This window comes from Anarhichas minor, unplaced genomic scaffold (genome assembly GCF_050575085.1).
Source record: "Anarhichas minor isolate MPS153535 unplaced genomic scaffold, ASM5057508v1 ptg000022l, whole genome shotgun sequence".
Classification (NCBI taxonomy): Eukaryota; Metazoa; Chordata; class Actinopteri; order Perciformes; family Anarhichadidae; genus Anarhichas; species Anarhichas minor.
Window position 1 is genome coordinate 3,663,594 of NW_027466468.1, and position 26,066 is coordinate 3,689,659.

At 45.4% G+C, this 26,066-nt stretch overlaps 1 protein-coding gene across 1 annotated transcript in view; it reads left to right on the forward strand.

Annotated features, from left to right (window-relative positions):
* snrka (SNF related kinase a) overlaps nucleotides 1–24,911 on the forward strand; it is a 45,351-nt gene extending 20,440 nt beyond the window's left edge. The window contains exons 3-8 of the mRNA XM_076096469.1: nucleotides 4,270–4,411; nucleotides 12,243–12,455; nucleotides 17,821–17,955; nucleotides 21,004–21,193; nucleotides 21,340–21,443; nucleotides 21,777–24,911. Coding sequence (XP_075952584.1) covers nucleotides 4,270–4,411; nucleotides 12,243–12,455; nucleotides 17,821–17,955; nucleotides 21,004–21,193; nucleotides 21,340–21,443; nucleotides 21,777–22,956 — 1,964 coding nt within the window. The 3' untranslated portion in view covers nucleotides 22,957–24,911. The remainder of the gene's footprint in view (nucleotides 1–4,269; nucleotides 4,412–12,242; nucleotides 12,456–17,820; nucleotides 17,956–21,003; nucleotides 21,194–21,339; nucleotides 21,444–21,776) is intronic.
* Nucleotides 24,912–26,066: the final 1,155 nt, after the last annotated feature.

The following is a 26,066-nucleotide window of genomic DNA, read 5'->3' on the forward strand; positions in this document are numbered from 1 at the left end:
AATAGGACAGAGAGCCCCGTGGAAATACAGCAATCATTTCATTTTTGGACATGAATTGATTGCTTGACATGCTTGACACTTGTCGGTTGCTCGGGCCCTAATTAATCCACACATCTGAGTCCTACTGTAGCCTGATTAACGTCTCTGAGAACTGTTGTTGATATATATATTCTGTGTCCTGGCTACTTTTGTTTCATTGTAGCTTTGTGAGTTCCTTGTTCCGTGATACCTCCACCGAAGCTTTTTTCTAGGAATGCGCCAGCCGGCAACCTATGGTTCTGAAAAGTCATTAGTCGTTTTAATGATGTATAATTAGCTGTTTAGAGGTATTGTAAACAGCTCATTATTCCCTCTCTAATATCTATTTATGTTGTTGTGAAAACGTCTCCTTCATACAACTGGATTTATTCAAGTTTTACTTACACTACATTTTACTAGATTACATGTGAACACATCATGATGACTATAATTTACCTTCACCCAATACTTATTTTCACTGAACAGAACCTGAACGCATCATAATGTAACTGAATGGAGCCTTCGTTCGTTGGCCATTAGCGGGAGAGATCGGCGACTAGAAAAGCATGAATGACATTTTCCTGATCGCATATTTTACTAAATATTGGCAGATAACGATCGTCAGTAAAACTTTATTTCCCACTGTGGTGGTTAACATTAAACTGTGCAGTTAATCCGGGGTTCACATGCATGCCAAACCACGAGGGGGATCCTTCCAGATCACGGATCGACAATGGTCCGTTACACCACGACTAAACAATGATGTATAGGGGTACTGTAGTAGAGTTGTAGACTTGTGCCAACCTGCTGGAGGGAATACAACATGCAGCGCTAAGCAAGGCTCTCACTGTGAGAAAGAGCCACATTCAAACCTGAAGGACGGTTTAAGAGCAATCATTTGAGGGCCAGTTAGTACGTAGCTGTCCAGCCACAACATCTCTTTTTGTTTTTTTATTGGCTGCGCCGAGTCAAACGATGCCGCGCTGATTTTTATTACTAGTTTAAACGTGACGGGGTAAAAAGTGGGTTGTGGTGATATCTCGCCAACGTTGCGTCTTCAACTCTCAGTACTTTCGTAGCTTCCTGCTGCATCTCTGTGGTTAGAAGTTTAGTTTCTCTCCTGCGTACCTGTTTGTACTTTCATATATCTGCTTCATTTTGATGACTCTCTTTCAGCTGTGTAGGAGTTAAGTTGCTGCAAATGCAAATTTGACATTTCCTCAGGGCGTGCAGTTAGTGACAGTGTGGGCTCCATCATAACATCATCGGGCGGGGGCTTAGCGAGGGGTCAATGGTCGCACGGGGCAGCGAGATGACCATGCTGGGCTGACCCTTCTCTATACCTGCGTCTGTTCATATTGCAACAGGAGAGCAGACATCGGTACAGGCTGGAGGAGAGTTGTTGACGTGGTGACGCCGAGCACAGGGGGCTCCTGGAAATGCGTGTCAGCTGTTAGCTTTGAACACGCGTTACACCAGTTGTTTCATCAACATCTCACAAGGCTTGGTGAGGTGGACTAATAGCTATGACACAAATTTTGGTCGAATCACGTTGTTGCATGCGCTTTTTTTTTAAACCGGGTTACGGACACAGTGACCCTACTGATGTATCTAGACTTAATCATCAACTGCGTCTGTTGCCCCCGCTGCATACCATTTGTTGAGCTTAAGCAGCGGCTCACTGTGGCTAATGCCTTTTTCACTGTTGCCCAGCCTTTAGAACAAAATTCCATCTGGAATTCGGACAGAGAAGAGGAATTATGCTCTAAACCGCTCCACAGCCTGCGTTGTGCAAGCTAGACCACCGTCGGCCACAGCCGCTTCCTCATGCACGCCGTGTTTGTACTGCCTCGTTATTTCACCGCTGCTGTGGGATCATGGGTGAAATTGGATAAACACACCTCAGGGACAACTCCTCTCCTGGAGAGTCCATGACCCCGGTGGCTGTGACAGACAGGACGGAGGACAGCTCCATAGAGCGGTCAACCGTGCTGGTGGAGCTCAGGTGTGTCTCGAGATTGAATTCAGTATGAACGGGTTTAAAATCCAAAACAAGCTAAATACATTGAAACGTCAATTGACCGAGGCTTTTCGCTTAAAAACAAATGCTCTTAAAAGCACCGTGAGCTGGAGTCCAGCTCATTCCGCTTTGCTCTCTTGAGTGATCACTCACTCAGTTTAATTAAACACAGCACTGCTTAGCCTGAGGCCAAGGCCTGCAACAGTGACGCCAAGCCGAGTCTAAAGTTAGGGCCAGCACAACTCAGATAGCCGAGCCTGTAGCTAAAAGCATTTCACAATCCGCGTGACGAGTCTTGATCGTGCGTTTCGGCCACAACCAAAAGTTTCTGATGTGTATGTCCATTTCTGCCAACCCCATTAAGTGTTGAGGGCATCTGAGCTTAATTGGAAAGTTACTTAAAAATCCTCCTCATGGTAATTACCTCAGAGCTGCCAACATTTAACTGGAGCTGCGGCTGCTGTCTTTTTTCTTCTTTTGCTTCCTCTCAGCCAGAGTGATTTGGCTCTGCTTCACTGCTGAACAAGGGGAAATGAATTCACAGATGTTTGCATGTGATTGTAAGTACTTTTTGTGTGTGTGTGTGTGTGTGTGTGTGTGTGTGTGTGTGTGTGTGTGTGTGTGTGTGTGTGTGTGTGTGTGTGTGTGTGTGTGTGTGTGTGTGTGTGTGTGTGTGTGTGTGTGTGTGTGTGTGTGTGTGTGCGTGACACTGACTGACTGCATACTATAAGTAGTGACAGGAAGGTGTCTGCCGTCCTAGCTACATGCCGGAGGCTCTTTCTCACCCTCCTGCTTTTAGCACGGTTCACACTGCTGGAACAAGGTGTGTGTGTGTGTCTCTGGTTGCATAAAGTATGTATGGCCCAGTGCTTCTGCATGTTGAGAGTTTGCTTTCCCAGGGTGCAACTAGCCCTGAGTATACGCTCACTTGGATAAGCCCACATAAGCGCAGGGGAATTGATTTGACATTCATTACACTGTTGGCACACCCACGTTAGCGTGTCAACGTTGCGCATGAGAGCCTAGTTTTGGATTTTCGATGAAATAGACCTAATGTGCTCGCGACCCCTTCTTTGTTCCAGCTGTGAGGAGACGGGATTGGTTAAAATGCCACGGGAGAAAGAAAGAGCTGACATTTACTTGTAGGACTCTCACACTTCCCTCCGTCCCTGAGACTCATCCCACTTCCCCTTAATTGTCTCCTGGTTTCCATTCTGTGGCGTCTTTTCCACTGGAGTCAACCTTTCTTAAGACGGTAGGAAGAGAGGATAGAGGCATGGAGGGGAAACATCAGCTAATCTGCAGTGTTGGTCGGTGCCTTGGGGTTTATATTTGAACAGATTATATAATCCACAGCCCAAAGAATAAGAGCCGACAGTCACTGATATTACCTCCCACAAAGTCTCACAACCCATCGGTTATCGGTCTGACCAAATTTTACATAACGGCAAAACCATAGAATTACAACTTCCTGGTCCGTCACATGATGCCATTGGGCCCAAAAAAGGCTTTTTACCAAACGTTGTGATATAGACGGGTTGTTCGTCCGTCTGTTCCATTCTCATGAACGCAATATCTCAGGAACACCTGGAGGGAGTTGTTGCACAAGCAGATTGCATTTCTTCCAATGCTTTACGCCTGTTTTGCAGCTTGAACGTGATTGGTCAATACTTCTTGGACTACGAACAGAAACCAGAGCGCTTCCAGGACCTAAATCTTGTCCCTTTGCCTACAGATTCTACATAAGAATCCATAATCTGTTTATAGAGATTACTTCCCACATGACTAAACCTCATTCAGAAGGAAATCCTCATTTAGACTTTGTGAAGATTCAGAAGTGTTTCATCTCAACTCAACTTTTCCAGTTGCTTGTTTTGTTGACGTTTGAGCACATTCAAATGTCCGTGGCTGCTTTTGTAGATTCCACAGGGTGTGTTTAATGACTATATGTCACACAATATCATATTAAAAAAGTACAAAAATGTGAGTTTGAGAGTGTCTGACTGGAGATATTACTACTACTGTTTTTTTTACATGTAAATCTTAAATGATAATCCATATTATGTCACCAGTGTTTCACATGGTCCAGAAAGAACTTGGTATTCTATCCATTTTGAAATGTTTGTGATATGTGTACGGTTTGATCTTGTAATAGAAACAAATACAAATAAAAGCACACCGGCAGCACACCTGGATTCAGATCGTCTTCTGTTTGGTTCCCTCTGCCTCAGATATCTGGAGTCTCGGTGTGATCCTGTTCATGTTGGTATGCGGCCAGCCGCCGTTCCAGGAAGCTAACGACAGCGAGACTCTCACCATGATCATGGACTGCAAATACACCGTGCCGGCCCACGTCTCCAGCGCCTGCAAAGAGTGAGTGATACACACACACAGCGGTGCTCGGTCTACTCCGCTTCTGATAGAAACCATTGAAGAATACATCTCTCTGTGTCAGGCCTATGCTGTGGTATGGAGGACAGCACATCACATAAAGCTGACTCGGCCTGTTGACCTGTAACCACGCTGCAGTTACCGCAGCTTGCACACCTGATCCCAGTACGGTTAGCTCACATTGTGCTGTGGCCGTACAACATGTCTTGTATACTAAATGTTACAACACAATCGTTTCACTTTGTAGTAAAGCTCAACTATACAGGGCCAATGTTTTCGTCTTGTAACTTTAACCCTTTCACGGCGCGTTTTCTCTTCATTGAAGTTAATCTTAACAGTTTTGGCCTCCAAAAAATGTCTTATTCAGCATTTGGTTCTGCTTAGCTCCACCCTCTCGTGCCACTATTGTTTGCAAAAAAAACAAGATGGCGACGGCCAAAATGCCAAACTCGAGGCTTCAAAATAGTAGTCCACAAACCGATGGGTGATGTCACAGTGACCACGCCCACTCCTTTGTCCGTGGTTTAACTACAGCAAAGTTGATATCAACACAGTGTGTTCATCCACACTGGAACATCTTTTTGTGTGCCTTGTATCTGTATATATATACTGTACAGATAAATACTGTATGAACCATAGGCTGTGAAGCCTCAGCATTTCAAAAATGTTAAATCTCAGTCATTTCAGTTATTTGTAGTTTTCTGGCACACAGCATTTAAAGTGATCAGCCCACCTGTGGAGCTCGACCCAGGCACCGGCACTCGGCGGCAGCCCGCTCGTTCCTTCCGAGCCCTGCAGACCACTTTGCTCCAGTAGCTGGCAGAGACCAGAAGCCTTTGAGCAGCTGCAGAGCAGCACAGTCCAGCTACACACAAAACAAGCACATGTCCAACCCCCAAAGTGAGTGAGGCAGTTAGGCAGATAAATTAGCACTCGCGTAATTCCCCATGTGTGTTTGTAAATCACTAATTTTGTACTAATTAATTCTCTCCAGATGCACGGGGGGTATAGATTCCAGCATGTGGCCAGAATTAATCAAGAAAATGTTCTGCTCTCCACATCGAACGTAACCAGAGTCCAGACCCTTGTGTATCCACTATTTACCTTATTTATACCTTATTTGGTATCACAACATTGAATTTAGTGGCTCAGAAGACCTGCTGCAGGATTGCCTGTGAAAGACAGTCGCTCACATCCTGCGTGTGACAGTGGATCGGCTTACACACACTTTTTAAAGACAAGAGAAGCTCCTGTTATTTCAGCTCAATGCCTGTACGTGTTTTGGATTGATGCAATGGGGAAATGGGTGGATGTCATGAGCAATGGCACCAGAGCCTGTGTGCTCAGCATGTTGTTTTTTTCTTCTTCACATTCTCACTGCTGCACATCGGAGTATTTTTAGACACAGGAAATAAACGCTCATCTCCTCCGAGTCCAAGGAGAGATGCGGCTAGATTGAAGTGCTAAGCTGAAGCAGCTGTGATCAATCTGATGGGCTTTGGCTTCACAAGCAGAAGAGCTATTTGTCGCATGCTGTGTCCAGAGCTTTAGCTTTCGTTTTGTTCTCGCGGTGTCACTCACGGGTGAATTAGCCACACATGTCACAGGTTTGGGGATTTCCAGCCAGCCTCCGCTGATGCTGCAGGGCTTCGTCGTGCTAAAGTGCGGCATTTGTGTGGCTTCACCTCGTTCTCTTAACGTTGGCAATTAGAGAAACAGACGTAATCAACCATTGTTAGCTACCAGGTGTGGATTTCATACGTGACGAAGGGGGTTGGAGGACAGTACTGCAAAAACAAATCAAGTGTGTGCATCTCAAAACGAAGGATGTAGTATGTAAACGTAGTTAGCACTGAAACCTGGTCTTGGTTAGAGATGGGTATCGTTAGCATTTTATCAATACTAGTATTCTTAGCGATACTGCTTATCGGTTCTTTTTGATTCTTTTATTATTCTTGTATGTAACAAATAGTCTTTCTTGAGCAGCAATACAGGAAGTTCTAAAATATTTTAAATGCATCCGAACATAACCTTTAAAGGACCAATAGCATAACCATTAACTCTGGACCTTATTAATTCTTATTCTTATTCATTATTGTCAATACTCCAGGTTTTTACTAATTTATAACCGGGCCGGGGTCCGGATTTGACTCTGAGATAATTGCGGGCTGATGTTTCGGTACTGGACTCTGGCGTAGGGCAGCTTGTGTGCACGTGAAGCTCACGGGGTCACGTTTTTCCGGCCCCTCTGGCTGGTTAGATTAAGTAGCATTAGAAAATATATTTTTAATTGCAGCTTTTGCGATTTGAACATTGCGTTCTATTACATCACAATGTCTGCTGTAATTCAATGAATCATTCTGCTCTGCTGAACAACACGCCTGTTGCACCACTGATGCCCCACGATACGTCTGGAGTACTACACCTGTGTGTGTGTGTGTGTGTGTGTGTGTGTGTGTGTGTGTGTGTGTGTGTGTGTGTGTGTGTGTGTGTGTGTGTGTGTGTGTGTGTGTGTGTGTGTGTGTGTGTGTGTGTGTGTGTGTGTGTGTGTGTGTGTGTGTGTGTGTGTGTGTGTGTGTGTGTGTGTGCGTGTCTTTATTTCTTTCCTGGTCATTGTGGGAATTCTAGCAAGAAATGCACTTCTATGTAGAGCTGCTGACACAAGTGAAAAGAAACTGCCTTGTTGAAATACCAACATGTTTAATGTAGAGAGGGCGTCATGTCAACACCGTGGCCACCTGGAGGAACACCTGTTGTTTCTGCACCGTAGTGTCTCACCTTAAATGAGTTTTGAAAAAATAGCATGTGGAGCTGGTAGCACACCAGCTGATCTATTCAGTTGAGTGGTTAAGTGGCTTGTATTTTACCTACTTATATGCACTCTTTGACAGAAGGAGAGCACAGAGTCCGAGTCGTTGTAAGTTACGAGGTTAGGGGGACACGTTTTGAGTTTTAAACGGGCTCAGTTTTAGACATCGGCATCACAAAGGTCGAGGTTTGTTGCAAGCGTCCTATTGGCTTGTTTTTTCTTTTATGCACTCGTCCTCTAAATAAGAACTCCCATGAGATCTGCATCCCTGTTTCCTGACTGCCAGTTTTCCTCGACATGTGTGTTTGTGTTCGTCGCTCGTCTCTATGTGAGCGGAGGCCTTTCTACTCTCTGGTCCCCGTCGACTCACCAAAATGCATTTACGGGCCTCAATTAATTAATTATTCACCGCCTCACTCTCCTCCTTCTGAGCTTTGTTTGGTTTTTGTCGTCCTTGATTTTGTTCTCAGGGGATTAGGCTTTATAGAAAAATGTTTGCTTTACACCCCCCCCCCGCCCCCCCCACTTCCGATCCACTCATAAAAACAGACGATTGTGCTCCCGTCGCAGCGTGACGTGTGCGTGGCTGTGTTTCTGATCGACCAAACAGAACACGGCGTTCCTTCGTTTCCTGTCATCGCTGTACGAACCACACGGGACTGCACACAAACACTCGGCCCTCCCTCCTCTTGTATTTGTCTCACACACATCACCGACAGAGATTGAGTCAGTTCATTGCCTGCTGATATCCATTGTTGGAACAGAGTTTAATATCTACGCCTTGTTTCGATGCACATTTCTCTCTCGCATGTCCTTTTCACACACCAACAGTTTCTCTGGCTCGTGGGTCGGTTGGATGAGCCCTCCTGTGGGAATGTGTGGACTGTTATACACTAGTGTGTGTGTGTGTGTGTGCAACTTGTAGAAAAACAGGCTGTGTGACTGCGAAGTACCATCTCTCTGTGTAGGTCCCATGGGACAGAGAAAGAGAGGCAGACGGATGGGACAAGACAGCTGTTTGTAGGGTCTCTAGAAGTCACTAGTTATTTGTCACTTGCAATTGTAGCTTTAAAAGTGTACTGCAGCCGTTTCCATTGTTCAAACTGCAAAACATGTATTCACAAATATGAAGAATGAGTGCGAGAGAGGATTTTACACCGTAAATGAAGCGAGCCCGTCTTCACGCCTTGTTTGTGGAGCTAAACGGACCCTCTTTGTGAACATTAGATCCGGTGTCTTTGGTGAGAACCCCAGATTAAAGCAGGACATTGTCTCTCCTCTTCTCGGATACCAGGACGGCAACGGGAAGAAGCCGAGCCAAGGTCTGTGTGTCGTGTTAGCGAGAGACATAGGCGAGTGTGCGTATTCTGCTGCAGGCCGTGGTTGTTGCGTTGTGTTAGGGGCCTGTATGTACAAAGTCTGTACAGCCTAGTTGCCTTGGTTTGCATCCATGAAATCGTGTGTGTAGCGTATCAAGTCTGTGTAGGGCTTCAACATATTCAGATACCCGAACTTGCGAATCGGCCGAGACAGACCGATCCGATACTAGTATACCGGACGTTAGCTATCTCTCCTTCTCATTTAAACACAGATTTGTCGTTTACACTGTAGCATTGAACGGCCGCAGCTTTTCCACAAACATTAAATGGCGGCTCGTTGCAGGCCGCACTTCACCGCCACTCAGCCGCTTCACAGGCCATGCAAGTTAGCAAAAAAAATCATTGTTGGTTTTGGTCTGTTCAGGGGAATTGTTGATAATGATTAAGTATTTTGGAAGAATATGGACCAAAGGGCTCACAGATCCACTTGTGCTTATTTTTTAACTTATGCATTATGTTTTGTAGTGTTGTAATGTTAACTTAAGCCTATTAAGTGTTGTTATATCTATTTTTAGGGTGTCTTTTTTAAAATCCAGCCAGATATGACCGATAAAAATGAGCCTTCTAGTCTAAGTCAAGCTGATGAGCATTGACCCTGACCAATAAGATAAAAACCATCAATCACCGTCATTAATCCTAATTTGTCTCCATATATGTCCGTGCTTCTCTCCACACTGTATCACTTTGAGTGTGATTGTGGAAACTACTTGGTAGTACTGCAGTGTTTGCCATCAGTGTGCAGATAGGGGGGCTTCCACCTCTATCTCCCCTCCGCTGCTGCTGCTGCTGCTGCTGCTGGCTGTGGTCCTCAGGGAGCCCTAATCCCCAGCATGACTGACAGGCCGCTCTGCCCAGCCTGTTATCCTCCAGCATCCATCCCATGGTCTGCTCCCACTGTAGCACAAATACACTCGAGGACTGGAGAGAGTTGGGGGGGGGGAAATGGATTTAGTAAAGCTCAAAATGAGGCACCGGCTTGGTTGCGCAGGTTTCTCAGCTTTAGTCTAAACGTGTCAACATGTGGGTGGATGGGTTTGTTCCACTCCCCTCGTCAATAAAACCAGTCCCGTCCCGTACTCCATGTGGGGTTCAAGTCACCCTACGGTATCGTGGGTCCTGTAGTTCAGACAGCACCTACTGCACAAGGTCTTGACAGTCCAGGTTATGTTACTCCAAATAGATTTGTTCACGTTAAGTTCCCTCATGAAGATCTTCTCCATTTGGAAAAAGTTATGCTTTGTTGTCACACGTTTATGTTTCCCCTTTGTCAGTCTGTCATCTGTCCGCCTTATTGTGCAGATGATAAAGATGGTCTCTGGATGCATGATGTTTTTCCCTATATTAATATTAGTCTTCCCACTAGACTCCATATCCCATCTAATCCTATGAAATTGCAATCTCGGCTTTCAACGGTGTCATTTGTGTTGAATTTCAGCTCCCAGCCGGGCAGCTGTAGTTCCACATCCTCGGCTCTGTCGAGGCCGATGTCTCGTACAGTCTGTCACCGTACATTACAGCCCGCTCCATGCATCCAATGCCTCATCTGCTCCATACGGTGGTTCACAGCGACAAAATGGGTCGTATTGAACTTGGTTACATAACTGGGATTAGTAGAGCTGACCTCGATCATTTAGCATAATCGTTAGATTCTACAATCGAGGGAATTTAAAGCCAAAGATACAAATGTGGCAACAAATAGAAAGTGAATTGGTTGCTTTCCATCGGCTGGGTTGAGTGTAGTATACACAGCAAGGTTCTAATGTCAGGAGAAAAAAAACAGTCTTATTGCTGTTTCTAGCTCATATGAGACCCAGCTGCTGTGTTTTACAAAGTGAAGGTGGTTCTCCATCCCGACCAATTACAGCTTTGTTTAGACTCGCGCTTACTCCGCAGACAGAGCAGCAGCTCCGAGCATGAACGGAGGCGTTTATACTCTGTTATTCTCCGAAAGACCAGAGGGGAGACAAACAAAACGAACTGTGAAGAATCAAGAGACACAAAGTGTAGCTCAGAGATATGCACATAGACTGTAGATGTAACGTGCGCCTCGCTCCGGCTTCACTACGAGTACAAACTCAGCTCAACACTGGCTTTGTGTTTCCCCCGTTGCATTTTAACTTTTGAAAATACAAACAAAGCCTCTTTCTACATGAATATCTGTCTTGAACCAGGTGTTCTGGACACCTGGTTGGCCTACGCAACAGTTTCACAACAAGCTATTTAAAATACATCTGTGTGCAGCGAGAGACGAAACATTGTTTCAGCAAACTATTTGAAGATTAGTTGACGATCGCATCATCTCGGTGGGCAAATATTAACAACATGGATTTATGTGTCGTTACAAACACAATACATCGCTGCGTGGCATAAAATGAAACGGAACAGAAAGATGTAATCTTTAATCACCACTGTTTGACAATTGTGACAGCCCCAGGGGTAAGTCATAAAAAGCGGACTCTGATGGACATTAATTATGTGAGTAACTTTGTTTATGAGGTAAAAGACGCATCACTCTGTAACACCGATTGACCTTTTCACTGCCTCTCTGTTGTTGTAGGGCAAACAGCTCTGGTCCAACATGATCTTCAATGGAAGAGGCTCATTTAGGATGCTTTGGGTCTACAGCAGAGAGTGATACATCTTCTCTCTAGTGGATCGCATCACGTCAGTTTCAGGAGTCGCATCCTCCCACTTAATTCATATCATGTCGATAATTTAAGTGTATTAACTTTTATAGTTGCTTTATTTTATCTGCATAAAAATGGTTAATCTCTACCGCAGATACGAAAGAAAAACCCAGCCCCCGAAAATCTTCTGATCAGACAAACTGAAGCAACAGATCAGCACTGTTAGGGCAAGAGTGGTGCGACGGTGTTAACACAGTGAGAAGCAGAGCAGAGCCACACCAGTCAGCTGTCAATCGTTCTGACAACGCGGTCCTGATGGGTCTCTTCCCTCAGGCGGAAGAGACAGCCAGCGGAGCAGATGGCGACCTTTAAGCACCTGGGAAGCAGTCAGTAAGCTTCTTCACAAGCATGCACCTGGAGTCCTCAACACCCAGGAGCCCCTATGCTCTCACCGCCGGCATCAACCAGAACCGGTCTATCGGGTTTCTTTTTCAACGCGACCGTGTGATTGGATGCCATGTGGAATTACGAGTGACAACTTTGTTCGGCTTGTTTTCCATAACAAGTGTAGCACAGCACATGCCCCTTCACTTCTTTCTGTGGACTTGAAAGCGTGTGGATGAAGCATTACATTGTGCTCATTTAGCACCTGGCTAGTTAGCTAGCCAGCTTGCTAATTCCACCATGCTTTCATGCCACACTGGGTACAGAAAATGAGCCGGATAGTGGGCCGGTGTCGCTACGTCGAGCCGTTCGTCATAGAGAAGTGGGTGTGGTTTAATCTAAAGTGGGTTAGAAAAACAATAGACTCAACCAGAACCGAATGTCCAGTTGGTGCGATTGAGACCACGTCCCTCACAACACTCGCATAAATATGATGTGATCATTTCACAGGATTTCTGTGTCTCTTGAATTCCGATACATTTTAAGCGTGTGCTCTTTCTCTTTTATCCTCCCTCTCCTCCTACCCCTTCACTCTCGTCTCCTCCATGCTCCAGTCTGATAGACCGCATGCTCCAGAGGGATCCCAAGCGACGGGCCTCCCTGGAGGAGATTGAGAGCCATGCCTGGCTGCAGGGGGTCGACCCGTCCCCGGCCACCAAGTACAACACTCCCCTGGTCTCCCACAAGAGCCTGTCGGACGAGGAACACAACAGCATCATCCAGCGCATGGTGCTCGGAGACATCGCCGACCGAGAGGCCATAGTGGAGTAAGTTGTGTGATGTCTGTCTCTCTGGTGTTCAAACAGCAGTGTAGAGCTCAAAGACGTGCTTTCATCCTCGTAACATTGGCACCCTTGGTTTGCATAATCGCTGTTACGCCCTGCCTTTCCTTTGGCCATTTGCCAAGTATATTAAAATGTGACGAGCACAAACAGAACTGCAGAATCTTCATCAGTCACAACTGCTCATGAAAATTCTTTCCTTTGCTAATAAAATGACCAAAACTACTTTCAATAGCAACGAAGGAGATGAGCGGGCGGTGGTGCATGTACAGCACAGACATTTATTGGACATGATTTATTCAACTTAATTTATGTTATTTTATGCATTTCTGCTTCAATGATCGCTAAGTATCATAACCCGGGCCGTGGGTTGTGACAATAACGGGAACGGACATATAGACAGCAGATATAAGACATTTCTTCTAATACAGAAGATAAACTGAGAGGTATATCCAGATGTGACCTGTTAGTCAGTGACATCTGTAGTGTTCATGTGGATGTGTGCGTATAATGAAGTCTGAGGTGTAAAAAACAAAAGGCCAGAAATAAGTATATTCAATCTATATACTGTATATTTATATGTCCTTTGGGGCACTGGGCCCAGGTGTTACAGATGTGGCAGGACACAGCTCAGGCTCCTACAGCACCTAAAGACAGGATAGGTAGACACAGTAACCGACACAAGCAGACTAAGCAGGGACCATCACACAGGGTACTGAGTAGAAATATGCAGTTGACGTTACAAAGCCAATCTACTGTAATTAAGCTCTTGTGTCTTTGATTGGCCAATTGAGGGGCATGTAGGTCACCAAGGGCTCTAAAAGGCTATCTGTCTATCTGTTGAAATACAACACTGTCATCAACTCCCTCCTGCTCAAACACAAGTGGATTCAAAAGCCTTGTACAAAACCACTGGTAATTCAGCGGATTTTCTCACACACACACACACACACACACACACACACACACACACACACACATCAATGAAAACCAGACCCACAGCCCACATACAGCCACATGTGATTACTTTGATTTAGTGCTTAACAATATACCGATACTAGAAAGGTTTCACAATTCAGTCTGTATTTACTGGAGTTCAGCCTTTAAAAAACACATTTTCACTGCGGTCAAAACCGTTTGCTCCTCCACTTGCTGCCACACACACACACACACACACACACACACACACACACACACACACACACACACACACACACACACACACACACACACACACACACACACACAAAGGGAGGCTCACACCTGTATGAATAAACATAGAAAGTTTGAATGTAAAGACAATAAAGACATTGGGCACAGCCCCGTAGTGGCTCGGCCTGATCCACTTTGTTTCTTAGTTACAGAGATGTATGAAGAGCAGCCGGCGGACCGTGAAGAGATACTCGAGGAATCTGACAAAAGGCGTAATAGATTAGAATCACAGTCTCTGCCTTCAAAATACACCAATGTCTTATTTTAATTTACACACGTAAAATGACGGGCAATAATAGATTGTGATGGAACTTTCACTATCAGTACCCAGGTAGTTTAGCTGGCATCTTATCAAAGTCATAGTTTGATGGCAGTCACACTGTTCCCCTTTGTGAGTAAAATGTGAGTGAACCCGTTTCACTAAGACACAGCACACGCGTTTACCCTGCAGCTATGAGAGAATCCTGGTGTGCTGCTACACGCTGAGACAGAGTTGCATAAGAGAAAATAAAAGGGAATAAAAGGGAGAACAGCTGTTGATTACAGAGTCACCATTTCAAGTTGACACCTGCTCCTGTCAGCCTAGTTTAACAGCTCACCTGAATATTCAAACTGGAAACTTTTCACGGGAACTGACTGTAATAAAATGTAAATAACAGGTGAATTATTTGCTCATTTTGTATTTATAGTGTCATAAGCAGACATCATTGTAAACCTTCCTAATAGAAATGGAAAAAACATCAACAGTGGAGTTGAACAACAACAACAAACCCTTCCGTATGACCCCTCTCCAGAAACACAATGTCCCTCTCAGACCTCCGTCTCCTGTCCATGGACGTCCTCCATGACACACGTCTGCATCGGTCAGCCGGTTGCCTGCGTTGGTGTGAGCGTTCCCAAAGGCAAGGATCAGTTGCACTCTGGGGGAGGCTAATGTAGGCGGGATCTGGAGGATGACGACTGCTGAATGAAGTGCTTGTTTACAATTCAATGAAACGGGCAGACATTTAACATGACATAAAGCCCAGTGTTGCTCATTTTAATACAGTTGGAATTTTATTTGTATAGCCTAGAGTCACAAATACATTTTCCCCAGAGGGCTTTACAGTCTGTGCAACATACGACGTCCTCTGTCCTTGGACCCTCGCATCAGATCAGGAAAAACTCCTTAAAGGTGTGTTTTACCCCCAAATCAGTCCACTTTAACAAATTGAAAATGATTCAATACTCCCCTTTTTCAGATATTTTTCAGGATTTCCCCAACCCTTCGCAACCCTAGCGTCGAGTCGACGTTCTCCATTTGCGCCCGTTTCCTTGTCTCTCCTCTCTTGCCTTCAGAGCTACAACACCACCACAAATACAACGTCATAGATCTGTTTTCACACCAACAGGGAGCGCTTACGTGTGTGCTGACGGACGAGCACACTAGTGTCTCTCTCATATAGATGCTCTGTGGATAAGCTCACAAGAGACAAACCGTACATCTACAGCTCACTGAGCATCACTCTTTGATGCATCTGTGTGAGAGAGAGAGAGAGAGAGAGAGAGAGAGGGGTGTCGTCACTACAGTTGTGCTTTACCCTACGTTCTCTCCTGTCTGATACGGTAGCTCTTTCATAAGCTGAAAGTGTCACACAGCAGAGACCTTGCCTGGCTGCCACACACTGCGTGGCACAAAAAGTCTGGGAGGTTTTCATTCACTACAGTCGGCTTCAGAGAGGTAGGAGTACTGAGTGGCTCTCATACCACAGCACACAATGGCCCTGGCCTGCCCGTCAATTACCTGTGCCCCCACTTGAGATAGATATATATATATATATAAATAAAATACACCAAAAACACACGGTGTAGTGAACAAGAGACCGCAGCCCTGCACTGTTCAGCATTAGGCATCATGAACTGGTCACCACATGTGTGAATCAACAGAAATATGTTGAATGATTTATTAGATACATACTACTCAAAAGGGTATCTAAGGCACCGAGTTATTTACTGTAACGTTGCAGAACAGAAATGCTCTGGCTCCTCCAGGCTGTACAGCTGTTGGCAGCATCACTTTCATAAATATGCTTACTGGAGGAATGTGCTTCTCTTTATGCTGAGTGAAGCCGATGCAGAAGTGTCTTACAACCTGCATTCTCTCTACTGTCCAGCAGGGGGCGACTCCTCTGATTGTATAGAAGTCTCTGAGAAAATGACTCTACTTCTCTCTTGATTCATTACCTCAGTAAACATTGTAAACATGAGTTTATGGTCTCAATCTCTAGTTTCAAGTCTTCTTCAATACAGCATGATGTTCATTTAGTAAATGATGGTCCATTTAGAGTCAAACAGACCATAAAGAGGAGTATGCTTTAGGGCGGGCTTTAGGGGTGGGAATCACCAGAGATCCCGCGATACAATATTATCACGATACTGCGATATTCTGAGTATTGCGATAACATATATTGCGATTTATTACTTTTTTCAACTTCAAATGATGTCCCCAAAGGAAAACTGTGTCAACATGTTTTATCTAATAAGTTTTCAGTCTGTTCATCTCACTTCAATCATTTTTATTGCAGCAAAATATGATTGTCAAGCAGACAGACTGACCAACAATGTCATAAATGTGGCATGAACCTGACAAACTGAATGTATTACTACATAGTCCAACTTAACTAAATGCAAACGTGTGGACTCAGTATATGAACTATAACTTATATAAGTAGGATATAAGAGTTATATAACTTGCGATGCGTGGACGTCGAGGGCAGAGAGACAGTTTTGCGCTGCACTCTCCCCATGAGCCTGGCTACTGTTGGCAGATTTAACCCCGTTGTGAGGCCAGATTGAGCGTGTGAGCGAAACACTTCACATGCAGGAATCCCGCTAACTGAACGGCAACGCCCACGTTAGAAGCGTTGTTACAACCACCAGGTTTTTGTCGGCAATCCCCCATCTTGTGCTGCATTCTGCAGGAGGTCTGTAATGTTTGCCCCGGTGTGACTTGCGTGTAGCTACTGCTCTAGTTTGGAGAACGTGAGACAGCAGTCACCAGTCCCCTGAGATATTGTGCTGTTATAGTCACATAGGAATCCACTGCGCTTGACGTCCACGCATCGCAAGTTAATGCAACTCTTTCTGCTGTACTCAAAGACTCTTCAACTTTAAGCTTCACTTCTCTGTAGGGCTTGGGCACAGATGTGTCGGTGAAAAAACACTGCGACGGTGTCATATTCATGTGTCATATTCATGTCCTTCTTCCCTTCCTTGTTAAAAAATCCAAAATAAGTCCAGACGTCTGATTTAACGGTGCATTTCTGATTTCTTTCTCCGATGTCTCTCTTTGTTTTGACCAACTTCCTACCAATCACGCTGACCCGGGACCTTTGCTGACCTCACCAGAAAACAACTCAGCACCATCTAGTGGACTGAAAAAGCAATTTATTTTATTTTTCTACTACCAAAAAGTTTATAGTTTATATAATGAAAGATCGATACTTGGCTTCCGTGTATCGATGCAATATCGCCACGCTAAATATCGCGATACTATGCTGTATTGATTTCCCCCCCCACCCCTAGCGGGCTTACTGTGATTGACAGATAGGGACAGATCATACAATCAGTTATTATAGCCTGGGCCTTTAGAAGCGTTCGACTGTGTGACGTCATTGTTTGTTGCTTCCATATTGGAGCACTCTTATTGGATTGTTGTAGAGCCCTATAACTACTACCTGCAGTAGTACCATCATCAGAACTGCTTGTTGAAAATCGATGCTCCACAGAACAAGCGGTGAATGAAATGGAAAGTGATGTTTACATTGTAAGCGCTTAACAGTTACTTAAACTATGGACAGAAAATGAATCTGCAACTTTTTTGAGAATCAAATTATTGTTTGCATTTTTTTTTGGTTTTGTAAATTTAAAATCTTGTGTTTTTGGGCTGTTTGTCAGACAAAACCAGACACATACCGAGGTCACTTTGCACTGGGGGAATGCTTTTTTCTTCACTATCTTCTGCTAGACAAAACAATCGTTTCATTGACAAAATAATCTTCCGATTAATCTATAATAAAAATAGTCCTTGCTGCCCTAGGAAGATGCCCTTTGCCCACGTCTTGTCTTCCATTTGTAATAGTTGACTGTGTTGTTTCAGAGCCCTGGAGACCAACAAGTACAACCATATCACAGCCACATACTACCTGCTAGCAGAGAGGATCCTGAGGGAGAAGCAGGAGAAGGAGGTCCAGACCCGCTCCTCTAGTCCCAGCAACATCAAGGCCCACTTCAGGTAAAGGAACAAGCTTCTATTTGAGCTGAAGGGCGACCTTCCTCAGGCTGTGGCCCGTGTGCATCATTCCAGATTTTTTCTTCTTCTAGTGAAGCAGAACTATCACTGCTCATCATCATAATCTGAGTCACGGTGCGAGCCGTGAAGAGGGTAATTGACCTATCTCGCTCCACTGCCTGTCTGGCTCCCCTTGGCAGAGCTCTGCCACATTTGCTTAAGACTAGGTTAGATCTCCAAAGGTTTCATTTCCATTTCTGGGGTCACTGGGCCTCCACCTGCTGGGCTCAGGGAGGAGGTGGAGTAGGAGGGAAAATAGTCAACAGATACTCCATCATATCCTGACTTAAAGGTGATGAATCCAACAATGTGATCAAATGTATTGCCTCCACACAGCTCTCAACGTGGATAAGTGGATAGTAAACGTATGGATGGAACCGGAGGGTGGGTGCTACGTGCTACGTGCTACCTGTTCTGAAGAGTGAAGCCAGTGCGGAAGTGTCTTAAAGATGCATTCTCTCTACTGACCAGCAGGGGGCGACTCCTCTGGTTGTATAGAAGTCTCTGAGAAAATGACTCTACTTCTCTCTTGATTTATTACCTCAGTAAACATTGTAAACATGAGTTTATGGTCTCAATCTCTAGTTTCAAGTCTTCTTCAATACAGCATGATGTTCATTTAGTAAATTATGCTTTAGGGCGGGGCTACTGTGATTGACAGGTCGCTACCACTACCAGGGCTGTATTCGGCATCAATACGTCGCTCCTCCGCAGTCGAAATATGGTCACTTTGGTTCACCGGTTGCAAAAAGTCAAAATGGCGACGGCCAAAACCCCAAACTCGAGGCTTCATAACGGCATAACTACGTCCACTTCTTCTATTTAGTCTAATATGCACTAACATGCACTAAAAGGCCTACATTGCCGGCCTGGCTATGTAAACGAGCTCTGATAACAACACACAGAGGGAGAGTCGCTTCATTCTCTGCTCTGGTAGACATTACTCCACTATATCTTTACGAAGACAATACTTGTTGTGTTTTGCTCCATTAATGCTCTGAATGTCTGAAAGAACCTTTAACGTTTCACATTCCCGTTCACTGGTGAGGTTAAGGGATGAAAGTCGTCATGAATGTATAAACTAAGAAAACACATCCTGGTTTATAACTTCAGCTTTCCAAGTGCTCCAATCTTTGCTTCCTTGCCAGCATTGTTCCTGTTAACAGGAAGGGAGAGCTGGATGGCGTACAGTTATAAAAGGAACAGGAACAAATAAGGAAGTGAGGAGGCTTCAGCGGGACAGCTGTGGTGGTGAAACAAGTCTAAGAATAATACCTTTGGGTTTTTTTATGTCCAAGGTTTATTATTTCCTCTATTCTTGGAATGGTTGAAGATTTAAAGGGTAAACACAGGTAAAGAGGAGACATCAGTCAGTCATCCCATGTTCCAGCTGCCCACAGACGGTGAGCACATGGCAACAGTGACCTGCACATACAGTGGAAGTGACAACGCTGAGCTGGCCTCTGTCGCGGAACACTGCATCAGAAAGTGTTTATGATTATTGCCACCTCTATTCTCACGCTTGACAAAGTGGTGCATGTGAAGGTGCTTCTCCTCCTCCGTCCTCTCAGTAGTGGAGAAGCTGCTGGTGTTTGTGAGCTCTGGTGGGATGGGCCTTTAGCCTCCTGTGCAGAGGATTGTACAGAGTACAGTGTGACCTGCTAATTGGCTCAGTGTGACCCACACGGTGGATAAGGCCTCTCGGATACATTACAGTGTGTGTGTGTGTGTGTGTGTGTGTGTGTGTGAGGTAAGCAGGCCTCCAGTCCACACGGAGGAAAACATTAGACAACCAGTGAGCAGGTGTAACACTTGAGATCATATGTTGTAATGTCGGTACAGCCAATCACACACTGCAGGTGTGTTTTTTATTCATGTCTTTATGATTGGTGCAAGTCATCAGATGCAGCAGAATGGATGTTTAATGCTGGCACGGCTTCTGTTTCACTGCTCACCAGCTAGCTGCTGTAGAGCTTAACTTGTTTATTCTTAAACTGTCTCCATAACATGTCTGTCACACGTGTTTGAGGGATTTAAAACACTTATGGTACGATATATATGGACATGACCTCCATCTTCCCCGTTGTGTTAATTTACATGAGAATGTCACCAACATGTTAGCCAACATGACGTGAGAACACACAGCAGGGTTTCCCTCCCATTAGACAACATTAGCTGTTAACAGAGCCTGAGAGTCCTTTATGTTTGCTTTAGTTGTGTTTTAATTTATGTTCCATTGCGGGTCTAATGTCTGAATATTCTCAAGAATTGACTGTAGTCTGGTACAAAACAGGTGTTCCTCTAAACGTGAGACAGGGTTGACCTGCTGTATGTATGGTGACCTAAGCAGTGATGACTAAAAGCTGACACTCTTTCAGTGTTGTTTGGAGAGAAGCTGCTATCCATCACTTACTCTACACAGGAGGCACGTATCCTGCACGAGTATGATGTTAGGACATCTCACAGCTCTCTCTCTCTCTCTCCATTGTGACGCTGACTAACCGGCTGGATAATCTCTTCCTCCTCTCTTCCGGGTCTAGAGACCGGAGGCACACTCTGTTCCATCGGGGGGGGGGGGGGGCCTTACTCACTGTGGGTGAATGGAGGAGCCGTGGTTTAGCTAACAAAGTGTGACCTTTGTGCGGCAGCGTTTTGAGACGATGACTGACGCTGAATATAAACACAGCGTGGACATAATTAACCTGTAATCAGATTCACATCTGTTGGGCTTGTGATGTAACACGAGTCCTGATCAAACAAAGCAGAGTGGAGCGATGGAGGAGGTGGATCTATTCGTCCCACTCGGGTCAGATAGCGTATCGTTTGACATTTCCATCATCTCAGTGGACTCTTTGATTTCCGCCTCTCCTCTCTGCTCCGTTTGTATTGGTCTGTATAATTACTGATCAAAGGCTTAAGAAGAGGTTTTTATTTATTTGAATGGATGAAATATGAAACTCATAGTGGGATCCTCCTGTCATACCTCTACAGGCAGTCGTGGCCCACCAGAGTGGACATGCACCAGGACATAGAGGACAGCCTGGCGGCGTCCTCCATCTCCCACGCCGGCGGCCCCCAGTCCCCGGCCCGCAGCGCAGAGAACCTGCTCAACGGACACCGCTCCAAGGGCCTGATGGAGCTGGGCCGCCGCGGCGAGGACACCACCGACTCTCCGGGACAGGTACGCCCCCCCGTCCCGTCCCCATCGCTGGGAATGTTTGGCTCAGTTTGTTTCTGCACTGGATACTTAACATCCTGTTTTGATGTATTTTAAAGCATGTAGCTGTTTTATTTTATTATGTTCTTTAAATTTCCGTCTCATTCCAGGGAGCCGGTGCTGCTGCGTCGGGCCCCGCTCCTGGGTCTGGTTCCACCAGGGCCCCCACTCCATCCACCTCAGCAGCAGCCAAGCAGCGAACGTGCCTGTTCAGGTGGGATTCAGCTTCAGTGGTGTCGTCATTTATGTCCATTTATCCCTGAACAAGAAGTTAGTTAAGAACCAGAGGAGACAGAATAAGTGGATTCCATATTTTGATAATAATCAGTAGTGATTTTAGAAAAAAGTCTTTTGAATATTTCTTGGTTTTGGACTATGACCGGTCTAAAAAGAAAACACTGACAATGTATCATCAGACTTAAAGAATCCAATCGATTGATGTAGAAAATATTAGATAATCGTTAGTTGCAGCCCTTCTAAATTGTCTGGCATGGCGTTGCTTCGATCCTCTTTTTATCTAACAAATAAAGTCTTGTGCATTTTTCAGGTTGGTGGAGGATGAAGAGGAGGAAGAGCGGGACCCGTCCCCCCTCCCGACCCAGGTGGTCCTGAGGCGCAAGCCCCAATCCATCACCAACCGCCTCACCTCCCGGAAGAGCGCCCCCGTGCTCAACCAGATCTTCGAGGAGGAGGGGGAGTCAGACGACGACTTCGACATGGACGAGGGCCTGCCGCCCAAGCTCAGCCGCCTCAAGATGAACATGGCCGGTAACGCCGCCGGCGTGGGCTCCGGGGCCGCCTCCTCCTCCTCGTCCCCGGGGCCCACGCAGAAGCGCTACCACCGGCGCAAGAGTCAGGGCCGGGGGTCGTCGTGCTCCAGCTCCGAGACGAGCGATGACGACTCGGAGAGCCACCGGCGGCGTCTGGATAAGGACTCGGGCTTCGGCTACGGCTGGAACAGGAGGGACAGCAGCGAGGGGCCGCCCGGCAGCTCGGGGGGCAACGGGGGAGGCAGCAGCTCTGGGCAGAGCAAGCCTCCCGGAGAAGGAGGGGGGACCTCTGGTCCGGACAGGGGGAGTCCTCCAGGAGGGGGTGGTAATGGGGGAGAAGGAGGAGGAGGAGGAGGGGGTGGGGGTGGTGGGAGTGGGGGAGGAGGAGGAGGAGGAGGAGGAGGGGGCAGCAAAGGACAGGACAGCCCCTCCAGCTGTTGTAACAACAGTAGCACCACTAGCCCCTCCCTCAGCTCTCTGGCCCGCTCGTCCCGCACGGTGAGCCGCGGCACCGAGCTGGTGGAGAGCCTGAAGCTGATGAGTCTGTGCCTCAGCTCCCAGCTGCAGCATCACCGCGCGGGGCGGGGGGGTCGAGGGGGAGGGGGTAAGTTCATCATAGACCCTCGCGGCCTCTCGGGAGGGAACGTGAAAATCCAGGAGAAATCAGCCTGGAGGATGTGCATCGGCTCCACCGGGAGCCTGGACACCATCACCCTCCCCACCACCGCCGCCCTGCCTCGCACCCACCACCACCCCCCCCATCACCATCACCACCACCACCGCAAAACGGCGCCGCACGGCAGGGACGCTCACAGCAACCTGAGCGCTCTGAAAAGCGGCGTGCTTCAACTACCTCTGTGCGAGAAGACCATCTCCGTGAACATCCAGCGGGGCGGGGGCTCCAGGGACGGCCTGCTCTGTACCTCGACCCCGGCCAGCTGCTGCCAGGTCATCTGAAGCCCCGCCCCCTCTCAGTCCCTCTCACGTCGGATCACTCGCTGTGTTCAGCTGGAGCAGAGCCCGCCTTCACCTTCCTGTTAACGCTTGTTTTTAACTGTCGTCAGTGTGCTTACGACCCTTTTCTTTTGTTTCACGTCTCACCACGTCAGTGCAACTAGTGTGCTGCTTTCAGAACGTATTGAAATGTCTGATGGTGAATATAAAGGTAGAAGTACACTTCTTTTAGCTGTACTGTGAGGGGGGAAATGTTTTTATGAGTTTAAGTCAATCATTTGGTGAAAAGGTCAATATCACGAGTCATTTTAGGAGACAACAGTCAAAATAATTTCGGAATAGTTGTAATTTCACCAAACATTTTTAATATTTAGAGAGAGCCTAAATGTCATTTAAAAAAGTCATATTTCTGATAAAGTTGTAATTTTGAGGAAAAAGTCAAAATATTTCAAGAATAAAGTCAGAAGAACTTATTCTCATAATATTGTGACCTTCTTGAAAAGTTATGACTGATATGACTTTTTACATTTATAATTACAACTTTATCCCCAAAACACTGCTGTGTTTTCTCAAAATAGTACATTTTTATTGTTAAAATGTCTTTTTTCCCTCGTAACAGCAGCCCTCATACTGTAACTACTGTACAGTAGCAGGCAGCTGACCCTCCATCAGAAACACTGCCCCCCCCCCCCCTCCCCTCCCCTCACACTCTGAATGTTGGCCGGCAGCAGGATTATAAAGTGGATTTCATTTCTATGAATCCACGCAAGACGAGAGAAGTTTTTAATTTGTAACTCCAGTCTGGACTCGTACTGCACTCAGACAATCTGTTTTATGTTGTTTCACTAGAATGGTTTCAGCTCATCTGTTACAGCCCGTTAGACCTGAGTGGCTCTTTATTTAAAGACACTTGATGAACGAGTGTTTATGGTGCATTCTGAAATATTACTGCTGACCATCAATGTAAAATGAGGTGTTCCTATTTGTTTTATTCACATTTTAAATGTGTCGCTGATAAAGAACATGAGCTGTGTCTGACTCTCCCTATCAACATCACCCCTCCTCCCCCCCGCTGGCTTCTCTCAGTCCCACCTGCACCCACGTGTCACCCAAAGCTTACTGTACACGTGGGCGTGTGGGGTATGTATATATAAAGTATGTTGAAAAGTAAAGTTTATTTTTAAAGACTTGTACATTTTTGTTCGGAAGCGATCTGCTGTTTGAAACATGTACGGTGGTGCGGGGGGGGGGGGGGGGCTGAGAGCTCAGCTGGAGAGAGACATGTAATAAAAGATAAGACTTCCAGCTTCTTAAAGGAGCCCAGAGACAGACGGTCTGTGGGGGGGGGGGGGTTCTCTGAGGGCATTGGCAATAAGCTATACGGTGTGTTGCAGCTATCTGTACAGAAACATTTTTATTAGTTTCATTTTATTTTTATTCCAAACGTGTGCAGCCTCACTGGACTGAACAGAAAACAGGAAAGCTCTGTCTGATGTTTCTTTCTCTCCGTTTGCCGTCTGAGTTCTCTTTTTCAAACCAAATGTAAATAGAGTGTAAATACGGTGCTCCGTCTCTCCATCTAGAACAGCCGGGTGAGCCCTCTGGTGCATAGCTGTACAGTGATCTAGCCTTATGATAATTAGTACTACTGTATGGGTGTCTCAGCTGAAAACAAACCAAGCCTATTCATACTGTCGGGTCCGTCTGACTGTCGTCTTACTCGACTGTATCCGGGTGAGTGACGTGCATGTGTTTCAATGTTTGACATTCAGTGACACAGAATCAGCCACCAGAACATGTTACTGGACCAAAAAGCAGCAGGAAAGAAGGAAAAACTAAAAAAAAAATTGGAACCGACAGAAATATTCAGTGTATAATTCTGTAGTTGATACCTGTCGTCAGAAGTTGCATATAGCTATGGTAATATCCAAAAATAAAATGTGGAATACTGTCTCATACGTGTGGTCTTCTGAGTCTTTCTTGGTTGATTTTATTTCATGTTTTCTTCAAACCGGGTGAGACCGCTGATCCTCGAGTCACGGAGAATAACTTCCAGCACTAAAGCGACACATTAAGAAGTTGACGCGGCACCAAGTCTCCTATTTCCACATCCAGTGAAGCATGTTCCGGGCTTCGAGCGCTTCAATCCAATAACGGGCCAAACACACAGCAGGTGCAGCTGGACGCACGTTTCATTTCCCTTTTTATTTTTTTATTACGGTTTCAATCTACTTTGTGCTGTGTATCAACAGTTTTGATACATTAGATAATGTAAAAACCAGAGGGTAGAATAACTAATATTCAGATATTGTCAGTGGAAATCAATGGCGCCTGTCATAACATTATGAAGGTAGCTGACTGACATCATGGCAGCAGGATTTAGTGTGCAACAGGCCCTCGACCTGTTCCAACAGGAGGTTGAAGGTGATTTGGAGGACGTGTCAGAGCAGGAAGACAACTCTGATCACTGACTGATTATTGACTAGTTAATGATAAGCATGTTATTATGTTATGTTTTGTGTTCCAAGTGGTAAATGTTGAATTAATATTGATAATTAAGATTTCTTATGATATAGCAGTGAGGACAGCGTTTAATGGTTGCAATGATTAAATATGGTTATGATGTAAATTCCAACAGACATATACTATGACTTTCACCTGACTGTTTTTGAAGTACTATACTATTACTTTTTTCGACATACTACAGTCTGACATACCGAATCATGCCTTTTTAAAAGAAGCTTTACTTAACTACTATACTATGACTTTTGAAACCTGTGATTTTTTTTTGACATACTGCACTACGACTTGTTTTATGACTTATTTCGACATACTGCACTGTGGTTTGTTTTTCACTTTTTCTCGACATACATATATAACCTTTTATCATCGTTTTTTTACATACAATACTGTCAAATACTATAATATGAGGGTTTTCTAAACTTTTAAAAATCTTTTTTCGACATACTATACTATGACTATGACTTAATATATATATACATATATTTACAAATATATATACATACACATAATGTACATATATATCATAAATACATATTTTGATAGTCATATTGTTTTGAGGTGGCACTTTTAGAATTCATTTGAACTAACTC